This window comes from Penicillium verhagenii (assembly GCF_028828195.1).
Source record: "Penicillium verhagenii strain IBT 33310 chromosome Unknown utg000005l_segment0_segment0, whole genome shotgun sequence".
NCBI classification, from domain to species: domain Eukaryota; kingdom Fungi; phylum Ascomycota; class Eurotiomycetes; order Eurotiales; family Aspergillaceae; genus Penicillium; species Penicillium verhagenii.
Genome location: NW_026643169.1, coordinates 2583148 through 2597583, shown reverse-complemented (window position 1 = coordinate 2597583; position 14436 = coordinate 2583148). Strand labels below are relative to the sequence as shown.

General features: G+C 48.9%; 7 protein-coding genes across 7 annotated transcripts; 2 read left to right on the top strand and 5 right to left on the bottom strand.

Moving 5' to 3' along the window:
• Positions 1–167: 167 nt before the first annotated feature.
• Positions 168–1049, top strand: N7466_004492 (uncharacterized protein; the record flags this gene model as incomplete). The annotated part of the gene is made up of 1 exon (XM_057163889.1): positions 168–1049. One exon carries the CDS (start codon positions 168–170, stop codon positions 1047–1049), a length of 882 nt encoding a protein of 293 aa, XP_057022570.1.
• A 212-nt stretch (positions 1050–1261) lies between these two features.
• On the bottom strand, positions 1262–1663 carry N7466_004491 (heat shock 9/12 family protein; the record flags this gene model as incomplete). Its single annotated transcript, XM_057163888.1, has 3 exons — positions 1262–1304; positions 1374–1563; positions 1630–1663. 3 exons carry the CDS (start codon positions 1661–1663, stop codon positions 1262–1264), a joined length of 267 nt encoding a protein of 88 aa, XP_057022569.1.
• An 867-nt stretch (positions 1664–2530) lies between these two features.
• N7466_004490 (NYN domain-containing protein) lies at positions 2531–4312 on the bottom strand (the record flags this gene model as incomplete). Its single annotated transcript, XM_057163887.1, has 1 exon — positions 2531–4312. The coding sequence occupies one exon, from the start codon at positions 4310–4312 to the stop codon at positions 2531–2533; it is 1782 nt and encodes a 593-aa protein (XP_057022568.1).
• An 810-nt stretch (positions 4313–5122) lies between these two features.
• On the bottom strand, positions 5123–5902 carry N7466_004489 (spliceosome assembly protein PRP11; the record flags this gene model as incomplete). Its single annotated transcript, XM_057163886.1, has 2 exons — positions 5123–5818; positions 5891–5902. The coding sequence occupies 2 exons, from the start codon at positions 5900–5902 to the stop codon at positions 5123–5125; spliced, it is 708 nt and encodes a 235-aa protein (XP_057022567.1).
• A 405-nt stretch (positions 5903–6307) lies between these two features.
• Positions 6308–8300, top strand: N7466_004488 (uncharacterized protein; the record flags this gene model as incomplete). Its single annotated transcript, XM_057163885.1, has 4 exons — positions 6308–6476; positions 6534–6978; positions 7044–7134; positions 7191–8300. The coding sequence occupies 4 exons, from the start codon at positions 6308–6310 to the stop codon at positions 8298–8300; spliced, it is 1815 nt and encodes a 604-aa protein (XP_057022566.1).
• A 665-nt stretch (positions 8301–8965) lies between these two features.
• N7466_004487 (putative C6 finger domain protein) lies at positions 8966–11590 on the bottom strand (the record flags this gene model as incomplete). Its single annotated transcript, XM_057163884.1, has 4 exons — positions 8966–9831; positions 9953–10340; positions 10498–10571; positions 10645–11590. 4 exons carry the CDS (start codon positions 11588–11590, stop codon positions 8966–8968), a joined length of 2274 nt encoding a protein of 757 aa, XP_057022565.1.
• A 1663-nt stretch (positions 11591–13253) lies between these two features.
• N7466_004486 (putative formin binding protein) lies at positions 13254–14252 on the bottom strand (the record flags this gene model as incomplete). The annotated part of the gene is made up of 2 exons (XM_057163883.1): positions 13254–14168; positions 14229–14252. The coding sequence occupies 2 exons, from the start codon at positions 14250–14252 to the stop codon at positions 13254–13256; spliced, it is 939 nt and encodes a 312-aa protein (XP_057022564.1).
• Between the last annotated feature and the right edge of the window lie 184 nt (positions 14253–14436).

The following is a 14436-nucleotide window of genomic DNA, read 5'->3' as shown; positions in this document are numbered from 1 at the left end:
TAGCTCAATGCTCTCAAGTTGAGGTTGAGTGGGGAAAAGGACAGTCTCGCCCACTGAACCTGTAGACCGCCTTTGCCCCATCTCTTATCGTACATCAACACTCAACAGATAAACAAAGCTCCAATCCACCCACAAATTACAGGTGCAAATCACTTCTCAAATATACAATGGACTCATTTGACAGTCCGCTTGCCTCACCTTCAAAGGCACGGCAAGCTGCTATGCAAGCGAAGGACTGGGCGTACATAAATTCATGGCTCGCTCGGCAATATGCGCCCAAACCCACACCCCAATTCGAACGAAATGAGGACACACTCCGTGTTCTCCTGACATTGGCAGCGGCCAATGATGCCGCAGACGAGGAAGCAAATGTCCAACATCGAGCACGGGAAGAAGCCATCCAAGCCTTCAAAGCCAAGGAAGAGGCTGAGCGCAAAGACCCACACGAGCGACAAAAGAACGAGATTCTAGATGAAGTGGAAATGTGTCTTGACGACAAGGGAAAGCGTGATCTCGATGACCTTGCCGAGTCGGCGGTTGTAATGGGCAACACACTGAACCCCGAGCCAGAGGATCTGAGTCACTCGATTGTTGAGCTGACGGCAGAGGATTTTGAAGCGCAAGACCAAATAGCCAAGGTTGAAACGCTACGTCTATACTTGCAGAAAGAGCTTTCCCGTCTTCAAGCTGATCTGGAGCAGCTCAAGTCGGACGAGGCATATTCCATACCTCAAGGCATCCAGGTACAGACCTCGGAGTGGATCCGTGGCACCAAAACGCTGTCTACGAAAGTTGGGGAGTATCATGACCGAATCGCTTCATTGGAAAGAAACCAGCCGCAAGGTCCTACAATTGAACAACTGATGGCGGAAGAAGAAAGTGTGATTCGTATGCGAGAGATGGTTGTTTCTCTGGAGGGACGTGTAAGGGCTTTTCACGATCTTCCTACCGATATTCCAGGGGCACGGGCCAGATACAAGGAACTGGAGCGAGAGCTAGGTCAGCTTATTCGGCAGCGTGATACAATGTTTGGTACCCTGGTAAGGTGATGAATACTTATTACAAATGGATCTACGACTACTAGTCATATACGTTCTTCAAAAAGGTACAACTTCAAATAAACTGGCAGATCACTGCATTCTCATTGGGGTGTAAACTAAAATAGCAAAATGGTATTGTCGACTGGCGATCGTGGAATCATGATAGCAACGAAACTCCCCATAGGATCATCACCAAGCGGGTTCGTCAAAAGATGAATAGCCTAGTTGTTGTTCATGCCGAGAGCGTTCTTGACCTTGTCACCACTGCGGGGAGAGATAAGGATCAGTATGTGGGGGTCTTATGTGTGAAGTATTCTCTGAGGGCAGTCTTACACAGAGCTAGCAGTGCCTCCGTTGTGGTCATCGTGGGCACGTTGGGTCTTGTCAAAGGCCTCTTGAGCGCCACCCTTGCTGTCGTCAGACTGGAATCCTCGAGAGACGCGGTCACCAGCGTCGGTAACAGTCTCCTTCAGCTTGTCCTGGGTGGACTTGGTGGAGTCAGGAGTGATTTCCTCCTTGGCCTCTGAAAAAGCGAAATATATGTCAGTTGAAAGTCAAGGACGTATCTGTAGGTAGTAGGATCACGTACTGGTAGAGAAGTCCTTGCGACCGGTGTCAGACATGATGATGGATGAGAAACTGAAGTTTGGTTGATAAAGTGGGTACTGGAGTGTATGTAAAGGTTTGAAGTTGTAGAGGTGTTGGAAGAAAGAAGAGTTTGGGTCAGAGGTAAACAGTGATTTTATACCTTTCTTCAACTATGGAAGTTTCCATGACACCTGAGCAATCTATTGAGTGACGTCGTTTATTGAACTGTTCGCTGTTTGTAATGTAGTATAACAAGTTTAGACCCTGACTATGTTGTACGTACATTTCAGCAGGGTTAATTGAAGACAAGTTGGAATTCGTGGCTCGCCATACCGCGAATCACAACCTCAGTGGCACATATACTTGCAAGATGACGTTACTTGAGAAGCCCCAAGGTGGCGCACTATGACAAGCATGTTTGTCACGTTTGTCGATCATCTTGCCTAATCTGGATTAGCAGGACCTTGCAGCATCGCAGCATCAGCCAAGCAATTCCAAAAACATATACACAAGAAACATATTGCAATTTATTGGCCGTGTCATATGATGTGATTCCAAGTCACCAAAAGTCAATCCTAGGTAACCTTGCATTCCAGGCAGCAACATTGGAATAACTTCAACATGCGTAAAAGCCCGGCGCCAACCCAGTTACTAGTAGTTTCTAGACAACTTCCAAGGCTGATTCAAATGTTAAATGCTTACAAGTTAGGTACCACCTTGAAGACAAGTCATAGGTAGATAGGTCCACGGGAAGAAAAATAAATTTCGCCATACATGTATGTATCCCTAATGATAGGCCTGGTATGTAAAAGGATCATTTGCTCAAGTACATGAATTCCACACCGTAAAAGGTGTCATAACTTTCCATAGTTACACCTTGAAATCTCCAAAAGCAATGTCCTTCACACAAAAAGCTCTTCTACAAACAGATCCAAATCGATAATGCGGAATTGAGAACCCCATTTCTCTCGAAACTCTAGTTTCTTGTACGCATAGCTTGTCACCTGCGAGAAACTGACCAGCTCGACGTTCCAGCCGAGCTGCAGTGCCCGCTCCACCATACGCATGAAACCTTCAGAATACTCAGCCTCAGCTGCATCTCCAGTTGCCAACACGACCGTTGAGGGACTCTTCTCGTCAACCAGGCTTTCAAGCATCTTCAGGTGCAGAATTTCGTCCACACCTTGCTCGACCCAGCGCTCTGTGGTACCGGCCATTCCAGGCCTACCAGAATGAGCGCCTTTGATGGGCGCCTTTCCTGATTTAGAAGATGAATTTTTCGTCTTCTGTACGCGAGACAGAATATTCACTTCATAACCCAGCTTTCGGGCTTCGTCAACGGAAGGCACCTGGTCAGAGCCAAGCAAGACTTTCTTGGCAACACGACGACCACGCTGCAGAATCAAAGCCAAGTTGCTGAATGAGATGTCGAGGCGACGCATTCGACTACCAGAGGGAATATTTCGCACAAACTTGACTGCGTTGTGGAATCCCACTAGAATATTAGACATATCCACAAAGACATGCACAGGACGTGACTCCACAGTCTCGATGGAGCTTTGTGAATTTCCCATTTGGAGTAAAAGCTGGGCATAGTCGTCAAGATTATCCAGTAACTTGGTCATAATCGACTTACTCCGCTCCAACACAGTCATGTCGTTCGGAGAAATGAGCAACGTACGGTTGTTGGAGGCACCATTTCGAGCCCTGCGTGGGTGCGTAGATGCACCGAAGGTATCCTCGTATGAAGAGGGTGATGTTGATTGAATCCCATTCTGTGTGGAGGCAATTCCCACCTGGGACGGGACCAAGGTCAGGAGCCCAGAGTTCCGGGGAATAGGGCGGTCGAATATGGTAGGGATTGCATCTGAACTTGTGCTAACAGTGCTGTCGGAAATATCGTTCCTGTGAGCATGTTCAATGTATCTGCTATTGCTCGTCGTGGCTGGGCGATTAGAATCGCTGGGATTCATATTGATGGGTTCACGTCTAAGAATGGTCATAGGCGTGCGCGAGGTATGGGGTTCGAGGGGAGAAACAGGTGGCCTCTGTTCTGCTGAGCTCCCCCCCGCGTAAGGGGATGGCAAGGAACGGTGTTTTAGCATTGTTTCCTGCAGAGCGGGCTCTGAGGGGCCGTTTCGGTTGGTAGCAACACGTCCGGCGGGTATTCCGAAAGCAGGAAGATTGATGGCATGAGAGTTCGATGGAATTGTGATTGGGCGAGATTGGAGACGAGTTGAAAGTGAGTCTGACGGGGAGGTTTGTACGAACAAGCTGTCGTTCGAGGGCTGCTGGGACCTGGGTATCTTTGAACTACCAGTGGATACCGCAGATGATCCTCTTACAGCCCATTCACTCAGATCAGAATAGAGTAGTTTGAAAAGAGATTCATTATTGATATTTCCAGGACTGTCCTTGTCGTGGTCAGAATCGTGAGACCTGTGGTGAGAGCTGTGAGGCTCGTGGTCAGAGTCGTGAGGCCAGTGGCGAGGACCACGAGGCCCAGTGGAGGCCGAGGCCGCCGAGCTGGCAAAGCGATAGCCAAATGGTCGTTCATGAGATGGTACAGAAACTGGGGTTCCGGACGGATGAGATATTTCTTGTTTATCACTGCCTGCCATCAGCAAATCGAGTGCCTGGGCAAAATCCCATTCTGAATCCAGATCCTGCGATTCGGAGGTCATTGGCGATAACAGGACGAAGCCGGCTGCAGATAACAGGAGGGCGTTGAATCTGTAAACTTGGAAAAAAGGGGGATGAGGGGTAGGGATTTTAGAGGGATGGGAAGGGATCCAGAAGAAGAGAAAGTAGAAAAATCATATCGTAGATATGTGTTTTTACTTTGGGCAGTGACATGACAAGAGTCCAAGACACAATGAAGTGTAGCTCCATGGCCTTATCAGGCAAAAGAGTCAAAGGCGGTGACGGGCGGTAAGCCGATAACTTACCTGTTTGTGGTTTGGATGAGTCCGGGAGAGAGTTGTTCCGAGGAAAGGAAAAAAGAAGCACCGAAGGATCATATTTAGGAAAATAGTTATTTCACGGACCACATCACATGATATCATGTGATGGACTTAAAGCTTGCCGGCCACCTCGATCTATAAGGTACTACGCGTTAAGCGTAGGCGGTAGTAACTTGAATCTACGGTCAGTACTAGTTACACCGTACTGTACTACCGTGACTCCGTGAGATTGATACTCCAAACCCCGAAAAACCTTGCTTGAATCCTGCTTCTAATATTTTCCGAAGAGTTATGAGTGATGAAAATAGATCTGCGGATTCACATTGTAGAATATCCATTAATCTAGTCAGATCCATCTGCCCATTCCTGATTTTTCCAAGTTCATTAGTAGGATATCAACGTGAACATGCTATCGCTTCAACTAAAATTTACATGATAAAAAAAAACCCCAAAACGCCCAGCTCCAGCATTGCGATAAGACCCGCTCGTACTTTTGTATCAGGATGCGTATCCTCCTAGACAGAAAAAGAATCAAGTTCGCATAGGTGCCAACCCAGGCACACCAGTGAATCTCTCCTCGCGCTCTGTCTTGAACATGATTTGCACCCAGAACTCCTTGCTATCCTCATCGAACCAAGTCCAGTACCGGCCCTCTCGACGATCAACCTCCTTCGACTGGAGCTTGAATCCACAAGTCTGATAAGGCTCCGCTGCAACCACAAGATACTGGAAATTCTTATCCGGATCATCAACCTTCTGCTCAAATGCAGACATGAAGCGCACTCGTGGGAGCACACCAGGTGTGATCTCCTGGTATTGTAGCTGGAATAACAGACCGGTTTGACGGGTCAAGGGGTCGCGGACCTTGGTGATCTTGTAACCGGGTCGTCCAATCTTAATAGTCTGTTTCTTCACCTGCACACCCATCGCACCAGGCATGGATGAAGGATCTTGGTTCTTGCCCTCACGTTGCTCGCGAGCAGCGCGACGGGCGAGGTTGGTCTGATGCTTCTTGCCCTGAGTATGCGCAAGGTATGAGCCGTCATTTTGGTGGACTGTGAGACAGAGACGGCACTCAAAACTTCCGACGTGGTTCTTGAAGAAGTAAGGGTCCTTGTCCAGGTCGATGTGTTCAAGGGCGAGCTTGCGGAGACGCTCGCGACGGTCTGCGTTGGTCGCGGAGCGGTCGGCGACACCACCGCCACCGAATTTGGAGCCTGCTCGGTTCTGGAGTTCTCATTAGCATCATATGCGACATTGAAAGAGCCAGAAATTGTGGGCACGAGAGAGGGAATATACCTGGTAATCCATCTTGAGGCCGATGTGAGGTTGGAAACGGCAAATCTGCGCGCTTTGAGATAACGGGAGTGATGGGCAGTATCAGCTCTTGGAACCTTATTTGCGGGAGTCATGTGACCCATTTGAAGATGAAGGCGAATATAATAGATGATAAGCAAAAAGACAAGGATCTTATTACTTTTTGAAGATACTAATAGTAAATTGAAGAGTTAGTATAAGTCCACATAGAGATGCTCAAATCACTTTGTAGTCTGATGTGTCTGTTCCTGAGTAGCTGTGCACCTCAACATCTAACATCAAAAGACGGGTTATGTCAGCGGATTTCAAGTGCAGAGGGACAAAAGTCACTTGCAATCTAATTTGGCCATTGTTTATGTTGTTTTTTGAATCAAGACAGGGGATTCCTTACTCGCTGTGATGAGTTCTACCGAGATTGGCCAGCGTCGTTCTTTTGATGGCCAACTATGTACGATCCGTTACGTAGGTGGTGTTCAGGGCACCGCGGGCGACTGGCTGGGTGTTGAATGGGACGATCCAACTCGTGGCAAGCATGCAGGCGAGCATAAAGGAGTGCGCTATTTTACATGTATGAAGATGTACTATTTCAAATGATAAATCCTGTTCTATGACTGACTCTTTGCAGGCAAAAGTAATCGCCCCACGGCGGGGTCTTTCGTCCGCCCCTCCAGGCCATCAGAGCCACCAAGGAGCTTCCTAGAGGCGCTGAATGAGAAATATGGCTCCGAATTTGAACAGCGAGAGGCACATAACGCCTCAAATGCCGGATCTGCTTCAAAGTCAATTGAGATCAGCGGTAAAGTCGTCGAAGAAGTCGGCTTTGATAAGATTCGAAAGCAGCTAGCAGAGCTGGAGCAGCTGCAAATTGTCTTACTAGATGGGCTACGGATTGCAGGTGTACTGTCTTCGTATGAGCAGCCTGAAAGCTCCGTTGTCGAGGCTGCTCCTAAGATTGCCATAACCTGCCCGAAAATCATCGAATTGGATCTCAGCCGTAGTCTGTTGACTAAATGGCGAGATGTTTGGGAGATTTGCAACCAGTTGAAACTACTGAGACGACTGAGAGTGAAGTAAGTCTGCCGAGCTTTAATCTGCAGTTTCAAACTTGATTGGACGGAACTAACTCCAACCACAGTGGAAATCGGTTCCATCCTTTGGAGGAGAATTTAACGTTTAACGGCATCACCGAATTGCGCCTGGAACAGACCCTTCTCACCTGGGATGAGGTATGCAAACCTCTAAATGGATCCAAATTCCTGGAACAAGCTAATGAAAAGTATAGATTGCGGCGGTAGTGTCCAGATTTCCGGTACTCACCAACCTCACAGCATCAGACAACCAGCTCACGACGATATCATGTCCACTTGCGAACACCATCACAAGTCTCATACTAGAGAACAACGACGTGACATCAATATCAGCCCTTCGCCATCTAGCAACTCTCCCAAACCTGGGACATCTCTCCGTGCGCGGGAACAATGTCAGCACAATCCTGGAGAGCTCCAACGACGCCCCCGACTTCCACTTCCCAGAAACCGTTTTCTCCCTCGATCTCTCACGCAACAACATCACATCCTGGGAATTCCTCAATCACCTCCCAACTCTCTTCCCGGGCCTCACAACTCTACGCATCTCCTCAAATCCGCTTTACGACGAGCCCCCACTTCCCCCATCCATTGCAGCAGCTACATCCACCATCAACGCCTCCAAAGCAATGACAGTCGACGAAGCCTTCATGCTAACGCTTTCCCGCTTCCCTCCCACCCTCAGTATACTCAACTACAGCAAAATCACCCTACAAGACCGCTCAAATGCAGAGATGTACTACCTCTCACTCATCGGCAAGGAGCTCTCGGCTACCACCGAAGCGGACGAGGAGCGTGTGCTTACGGCGCACCCGCGGTACGCCGAACTTTGTGAGCAATATGGCGAACCGAGAATCACCAGAGCTGTTGAGGCAGATGGATCGGGCAACAGAATTATTCACCCGCGTTCTGTCGCTGCGCGACTTGTTAAGATGGCATTCCATCTATCCTCTCCCTCGGCGGTGGACCTCGATACCGCACAAATTCCTGTCAAGGAGGTTCCGCACTCGTTCAACACATATCAATTAAAGGCTCTCGTGTCCCGACTGTTTGATCTTGCTCCGGCTGGATTCAAATTGGTCTGGGAGACGGATGAGTGGGATCCTATTGCAAAGGCAACGGTCGATGAAGAGGATTGGGCGGAAGATAGCGATGATGAATCGTCTCAGCAGCCTCATGTTGAGTCTTCGGAGGGTTCTAGTCGGTTTGTGCGGAGAGAAGTTGAGCTCGTTGATTCGACAAGGGATATCGGATTTTTGTTTCAGGGCGAGACGGGTGAGATGAAGATTAGGGTAGAGGTACCTTGAGACGGATGATCTTCTGTGGACGGATTTTCTGACAACATGGATGTTCATAACATTAATTGATATCCCTACATGATAAACATAACCCCGCATCTACGACGGTATCTAGCTGCATTGTATTCAAGTGTTGTTTTCATATTGCAAAATATCACAGGCACAGAACACAGCCAACATAGCTACTACGGATAGGAGAATCAGGTCTATTGATATGTTGATAATGATATTTTTGACTATCGAACTGTAAACGTAAAATCATCCAACTGAACATAGTTGGGCGGCGCGGGGCATGGGATCGCCCGCGCGAATAAGAGGCGGTATATGCACAGGAAACAATAAAAACTTCGTCCGAGGGAAAAGATAAAGGCCATAAACGCCATATTGCTTCACTCGCTCACTACCCGGTTCCCCGAACCCCAGAGGGAGACAATAAAAGAGGGGACAAAAAGAAATAAGAAATGTAAATCATCGTAACGCCGGAACCATGATGCTTTTTCGAAATTTTGAGGAAGAGATGTAAAGATCCACGGATTTGCGGATCTGCGCGCAGGTGTACAAGGCCTCCCAAGGTGTGGATGTACAACAACCCTTCGGGGGCAAAGGAGGGTTATTTGGGATTAAGCCTTTCAAAGGATCCCGGCATTGGGAAGGCCAGAATAAAAAAGAATCAATTACTCCCGAGCGGCCCACCAGGAGCGGACAGCCATGCAGCAAACGCGCTTGTAGATCTGGGTGGTGCCCTTGCCTTCGGCTTCTTCCTCGATGAACTTCTTCGCCACGAAGAGTTTGGTTCCGAATTCCTTCTCGTTGGTGTATCCAACCTTGGGCAAGCTGTTAGGGAAGTCGGCCCAGCGTTGACCGAGGTGTCGCGTAATGGCAATCGAGTAGATGATATCACGGTTCTCGTATGTATCAAGCAAATGACGACAACGTCCGAGAGTATCGTCAATTTGCTTCGCTGAGCTGGCTTCGTTATCGTGGAGCGTCAGGAACTCCCCAAGCTCACTCCAGAAGTCCAATTGGCGTTGCAGGAACTGGTCTGGTGGATTGGGTGGGCTGGCGGCTTCCATTCCAAGGGACCGAGATAGGTGGTTTGTATCCAGGTGGTTCCAGCTCAAGAGCGCTTCTATCGCATCCAGACGAGCAGCTGTGGCACACAAGTTCCAGTCTTGTCCATATTGCCCATTTTCTGCTGACTGTGCTTGGCGGCAAAGCACCATACTTCTCCAGATGATCGAAGCTTCGAAACTCTCCAAGCGACAAAGAGTATTGTGATCACCAAGATTCCAATCATTAAAAGCGCTGATCAAAGCAGAGTAATCAGCCATCAGCTGACTGTCAGCCATCAGGACCGGTAGTGCCTTCTCAGAATACCATCGAACCTCCAGAAGCTTATCGATGGCAGGTGCGTATGTGGCGAGGAATACAGCCTGGATTTCTTCGAGACGACTAGGAGCGATGTTTCCGATAGGATGCGGGGCAGGGGGAGCAATGCCCCTCAGAGCAATCAAGTCATTGACGTGAAGATTTTTCGATGCTAATAAAAACTTCATTAGTATTTTTCGTAGACACGAGACTCCACATGGGGCGCAAAAAAAAAACAAGAAAAAAAAAAAACAAGAAAAGGATAGAAACACCAGAAAGGATTATGTGCGCACCTTTGTAGACAGGCTCTGAGCTGTGAGGCCGGGATTCATGTGAGGCCTGCATTGTGGGAGGAGCTTGGGTGTGGGTTGCTGTAATGGATGTGTCGACGGAAGCTCTGTGATCGTGGTGATGGTCTGTAGAGGTGCTAGGAGATTCGGATTGGAGGGATGGCGCAAATGGTTGGGAAGAAGCGGGCATGTAACCAGGGGGTGCAGATGGATACAAAGGCGCAGCTGCGACAGGAGGTCCCTGGTGGTTCACGATCAAGGACGGAGGAGGATTGGGCGCAGGTTGAATGGCCGAGGGGGCGGATGCTGTAGGCCGAAACACCGGGTCGTAACCTAAACACTCGCGCTTACTCTTCACACAATTTCTGCACACAGGATGCCCTTCGTCACACTGTGGGAAAAATTAGTTCCTCGTCCAAGAAGTGCGCAAAAAAAAGAGTGATGTCGTGGGTGAAGCGGGAGAATCGCAAAATAAACGATGGCGGGGTCTGCGGGCACAAGCGAGGCCCGCGCCCCGCGGAAGCATCAAACCTCAACAAGCAACGTACCTTGATTCTTCGCTTACGGCAAGTCAGACAGCCGGTTTTTGTCCGTCGTTTGACTTCTTTCTTGTGTCGCCCCCCTGGAAAGAAATTTATTAGAATCACTGGGAAAGCAGGTGGCTGATAGCGCATCTACATGATCGATTTTCATACCTTGCTGTGAGACATTGGATGGATAACCAGTCATGTACTGGCCCATTGATGATATGGGAGGCATAGGCGACCCAATCGGAGCTTGTGGCATTTGTCCTGGCTGTCCTTGGCCATTATTCGCAGGGTTTGAATTGACGGACGAAAAGCCGGAATACATATCCGAGCTCTGGTGCTGATAACTCTGTTGTGGCTGAGGCTGCGCTTGGAATTGATGCTGAGAGTGCGCCTGAGGAGGTGGGTGATGTCCGTCCGACTGCTGGGGGGGATCTGGGTTCTGTGCATACTGGTAACCGTTGGATGGCGCGTCGTAGGGTGTCCCTCCATTCATAGACCCAGGTCCGCTATGACCAGGTTCTACAGACCCAGAGTGAGAGTCGAAATGATCGTCTCCAAACGTATGATCGTCGTCCATTGTAGGAATATCATCTGTCCCGATCGCTGGCAGGGCTGAGTCAAAGGTGGGCAAGTCCGTGTCAATGGCCGGAAGCTGCAAGTCGTGCTCGGCGCTTGACTGAAATGCGGAATCGAATGAAGCCAAACCAGACGTGTCCATTGCAGGAAGGGAATGGTCAATGGGCGGGAGTGTGGATTCGATGGAGTGCGCCGCCGTATTTGGCACGGGTGTAGTCTCATTAATTCCCTCCGGTGGGTTGGGGAGACTTGAATGCTCGTGCATTTCCATATGCGGTTGTGGTGTTCGTTCTTGAATCTCGGGTGGGGGTTCGTGATGGGGTACCGGTTGAGGTTCGTGTTGAGGTTCAAGTTGAGGCTCTGGTTGATGTTCTTGTGGTGGTTCTTGTGGTGGTTCGCTGGTTGGGACTGGCGTGGGGTCTGGCTCAGGCGTTGGTAGCGTTTGCATTGACGTGTTGGTTTGCTCTGGCGGCTGAGTGGGCGACTCGGTCTGTACCACAGGCAGAGGAGCTGGCGCATTTGATTCGGCTGCCATATTGGCGACTTCGCCGGGTTTAGGTTCTGTAGGTTCTGCCATATTCTATATACCTGCTATGGCCGTCCGAACGATTCTATAGGTTCGATCACCGTGGCGTATGTTCAATATATGCGGAGATATTTAGAGAAGTGCACGGGATGTGGGATAGATCGAAATCTGCGGTCAAAGGTCGTGCAGCTTGTCAAGCAGAGGCAACACACCAGATCGATCGGGCTGAGACTGATAAATCATTTATTCCCTAGGGTCTAAAAGGTCATTCAATATTAGCCAAAGGTGATTTTTTTCTTTTCGTTGCTTGTTCACAATGATCCAAGTCTTCTCCAAATTCAACGCAGGGTAGGCATAAAGTATAATCCAATCAATGCTGGAGGAAAGGAAGCTGCAATCCGTGCACAAATCGGTGGTTCACAGTGCAGTCCAATATGTAGGGTCCAATGTGCAAAGCCAACCAACAAAACCCAACAAGCAGACTCCCGGGGGTAGTCAACCCTTGATGGAACAGTGAATTGTACAAGATCTAGTACATTTCAGGATCTTTTCCACCAAAGGTTTTGCCCGCCGATCGGGGTTGCTTTGTCGCATTCTTCTCGCTGGAACCCCAGCCCCAATCTTCCCCGCTCACAACCAAAGCCGCAGTCCAATTTCGTTAATCGCGGGGAAAATGTGGAAAAGGAGTAGCAGCCATCTAGGCTGAGTAGATCAGGTTGTGAGGGTACTGGAGAGGAGATTCTGCGGGCTCCTGCGCGGGTGGGAGGACGATGCGACTCGGAAAGAACAAGGCCGATTGACGCTGGAGAGGAGGCGGGGGGTTGTTGCAAATCGGATGAACTCACCGGGTAATAACGCTCAAAATGGGAAATATCAAGAACTGCACAAGTGGCGTGGAGGCCGTGCAAGTCTATTAGGAGGGTTGCGGCGTGGAAGAGATGCGCGAAGTTGGAGAGAACCAAAGGAGCTTTCTTTTCCGGCGATCCAAGTCTCCGCTCCAGAAGAAAAAAAAAATTAAAATCATTGGGGGTGGCGGCGCTATACTAACAAGCCACACTACCCTAAAGCTTAGAATAGACAATTTTTTACTTGGTTTCAACATTTCTTCATTCACATTGCTTCCTCAAATTTTGGCTTTGTTGACTCTGTTAGCCATCAAAAAAGAAGTGGTGCTGGGCCCGTCTCCATACTTCTAGGGAACTTTGTGTATTGACAGGGATTCCAAATGCTCTCTTTACATTGATTTTTAGAGGAACCAATTGGGACAGACCACTCTCTTTATGTTTAGAGAAGAGACCACCCAATGAAGGGTTCAGTATAGTTGACTCAATAAACCTGTCACCAAATTGCCTTTAAACCAGACTCGTGGTAGGTTGAACTCAACTTCTCAGTAGGCATCTGTTGACAGCAAGCCAAGTATTGAGAAACTATATCACAGAATAGGGTCATTGGAAGGCATATGAGATCTTGGGTTTGCCATATGAGAAGATACTCCTTGCACGTAGTAGTATATCGACATGGTGTTGGGCCAGGTGGAGGGAGTAACCCGACTTTGGTTGTATACCCCAGTATCTTTTACCGGAGGCGCTCTTGCAACTGATATTTAGTAGTTGTAGAGATTTAGTTTTTTTCATGATCAGAGCTCGCTGTAGAGGCAAAGCTGCGTCAAATCTCATTTCCTCATGACCTTTGCTTTGCGCTTTTTGAAAACAACTCCTGGTGCCTCCTCTTTTTCAGTAACCGTCTCACTTTTAGAAACTGCTTCGCCTTCGAGAGTTGTACTGGCAAGTGGTATAGAAGAGAGTTCTACCTCCTCTTTCTTGACCGGACTTGATTCGTTCATATCGGGCTCTGTGGCAGCAGGAGGAGCCTTCGAGCCAGCGATTTGGTCATCAGCATCATTATCCTCTTCTTTCTTCGGGGCCAAAGTAAATGAAGATTCCTGCTCCTTTAAGCCGGTTGCCTCTGTATCCACTTTGGGCTTTTTCAAATCTTGAGTAGACGCAAACAGAGCATCAAGATCCTCCTCCTCGCCACCATCATCTGCGCCGGGGTATATCTTCATCCTAGATCCCCACCCCTTGTTCACATATTGCTCGGGGATCTGTCCACCTTCCTCGTCTTCATCTCCTTCAAGCTTGCGCTTGCGAATACCAATAGACCTGGCACCCTCTGGTATGTCAAGCTGTTTTTCAGAGACCGTCTCCCATTCTCCAGTCAAGGCCATGTCGCCGCGATATTCTTGTGGAATAGCAATCCCCATCTCAACAAGCTGGGCCATCTGTTTCTTTCTTTCCTCCACGCTTACGGGCCGGTCGGATGGCGCAGGCGCGCGTTTAGCTGGTGCGGGGGGTTTGCCTTCGGAATGGGATTGGGATGCGGAGGGTTCGCCCGAGACAGCTTGTCGCAAACGTTCTACCTCGCTTTTGGCGCGCGCTGTGTCTCTCTGTTGCATTTCATTGTTTTTGTGGATATCGCGCAGAAAGCGCTTTAGACTGCCCTGGTGTTTAGGACTCGCTTCATGTTGAGTCTTTTCGAAGGGTGTGTCGCGGATGAAGATCTTGCATTGTTTGCACCAGTGGCGGGGCTGGGGTGAGGAAGATAGTGTCAGCAAGAAACAGATAAACTAAAACTGGTAGAAACTTACTGCTGATTTCCAATATTCAGCCATGGTGGAGTATGTTGCTGGTCTAGATGGTTGTCGCAGAGTGGAAGATGGAGATGAGGAAGCAAGCTCCCGCGATCAGTCTAGTCCCGATGCAGAAGCCCCATATTATCACCTTCTAGTTATACTTCAATCTACTTAACGTCGTGGTTATTATAGATAAAAAAACAACGGACCCTTAAGCGACTTG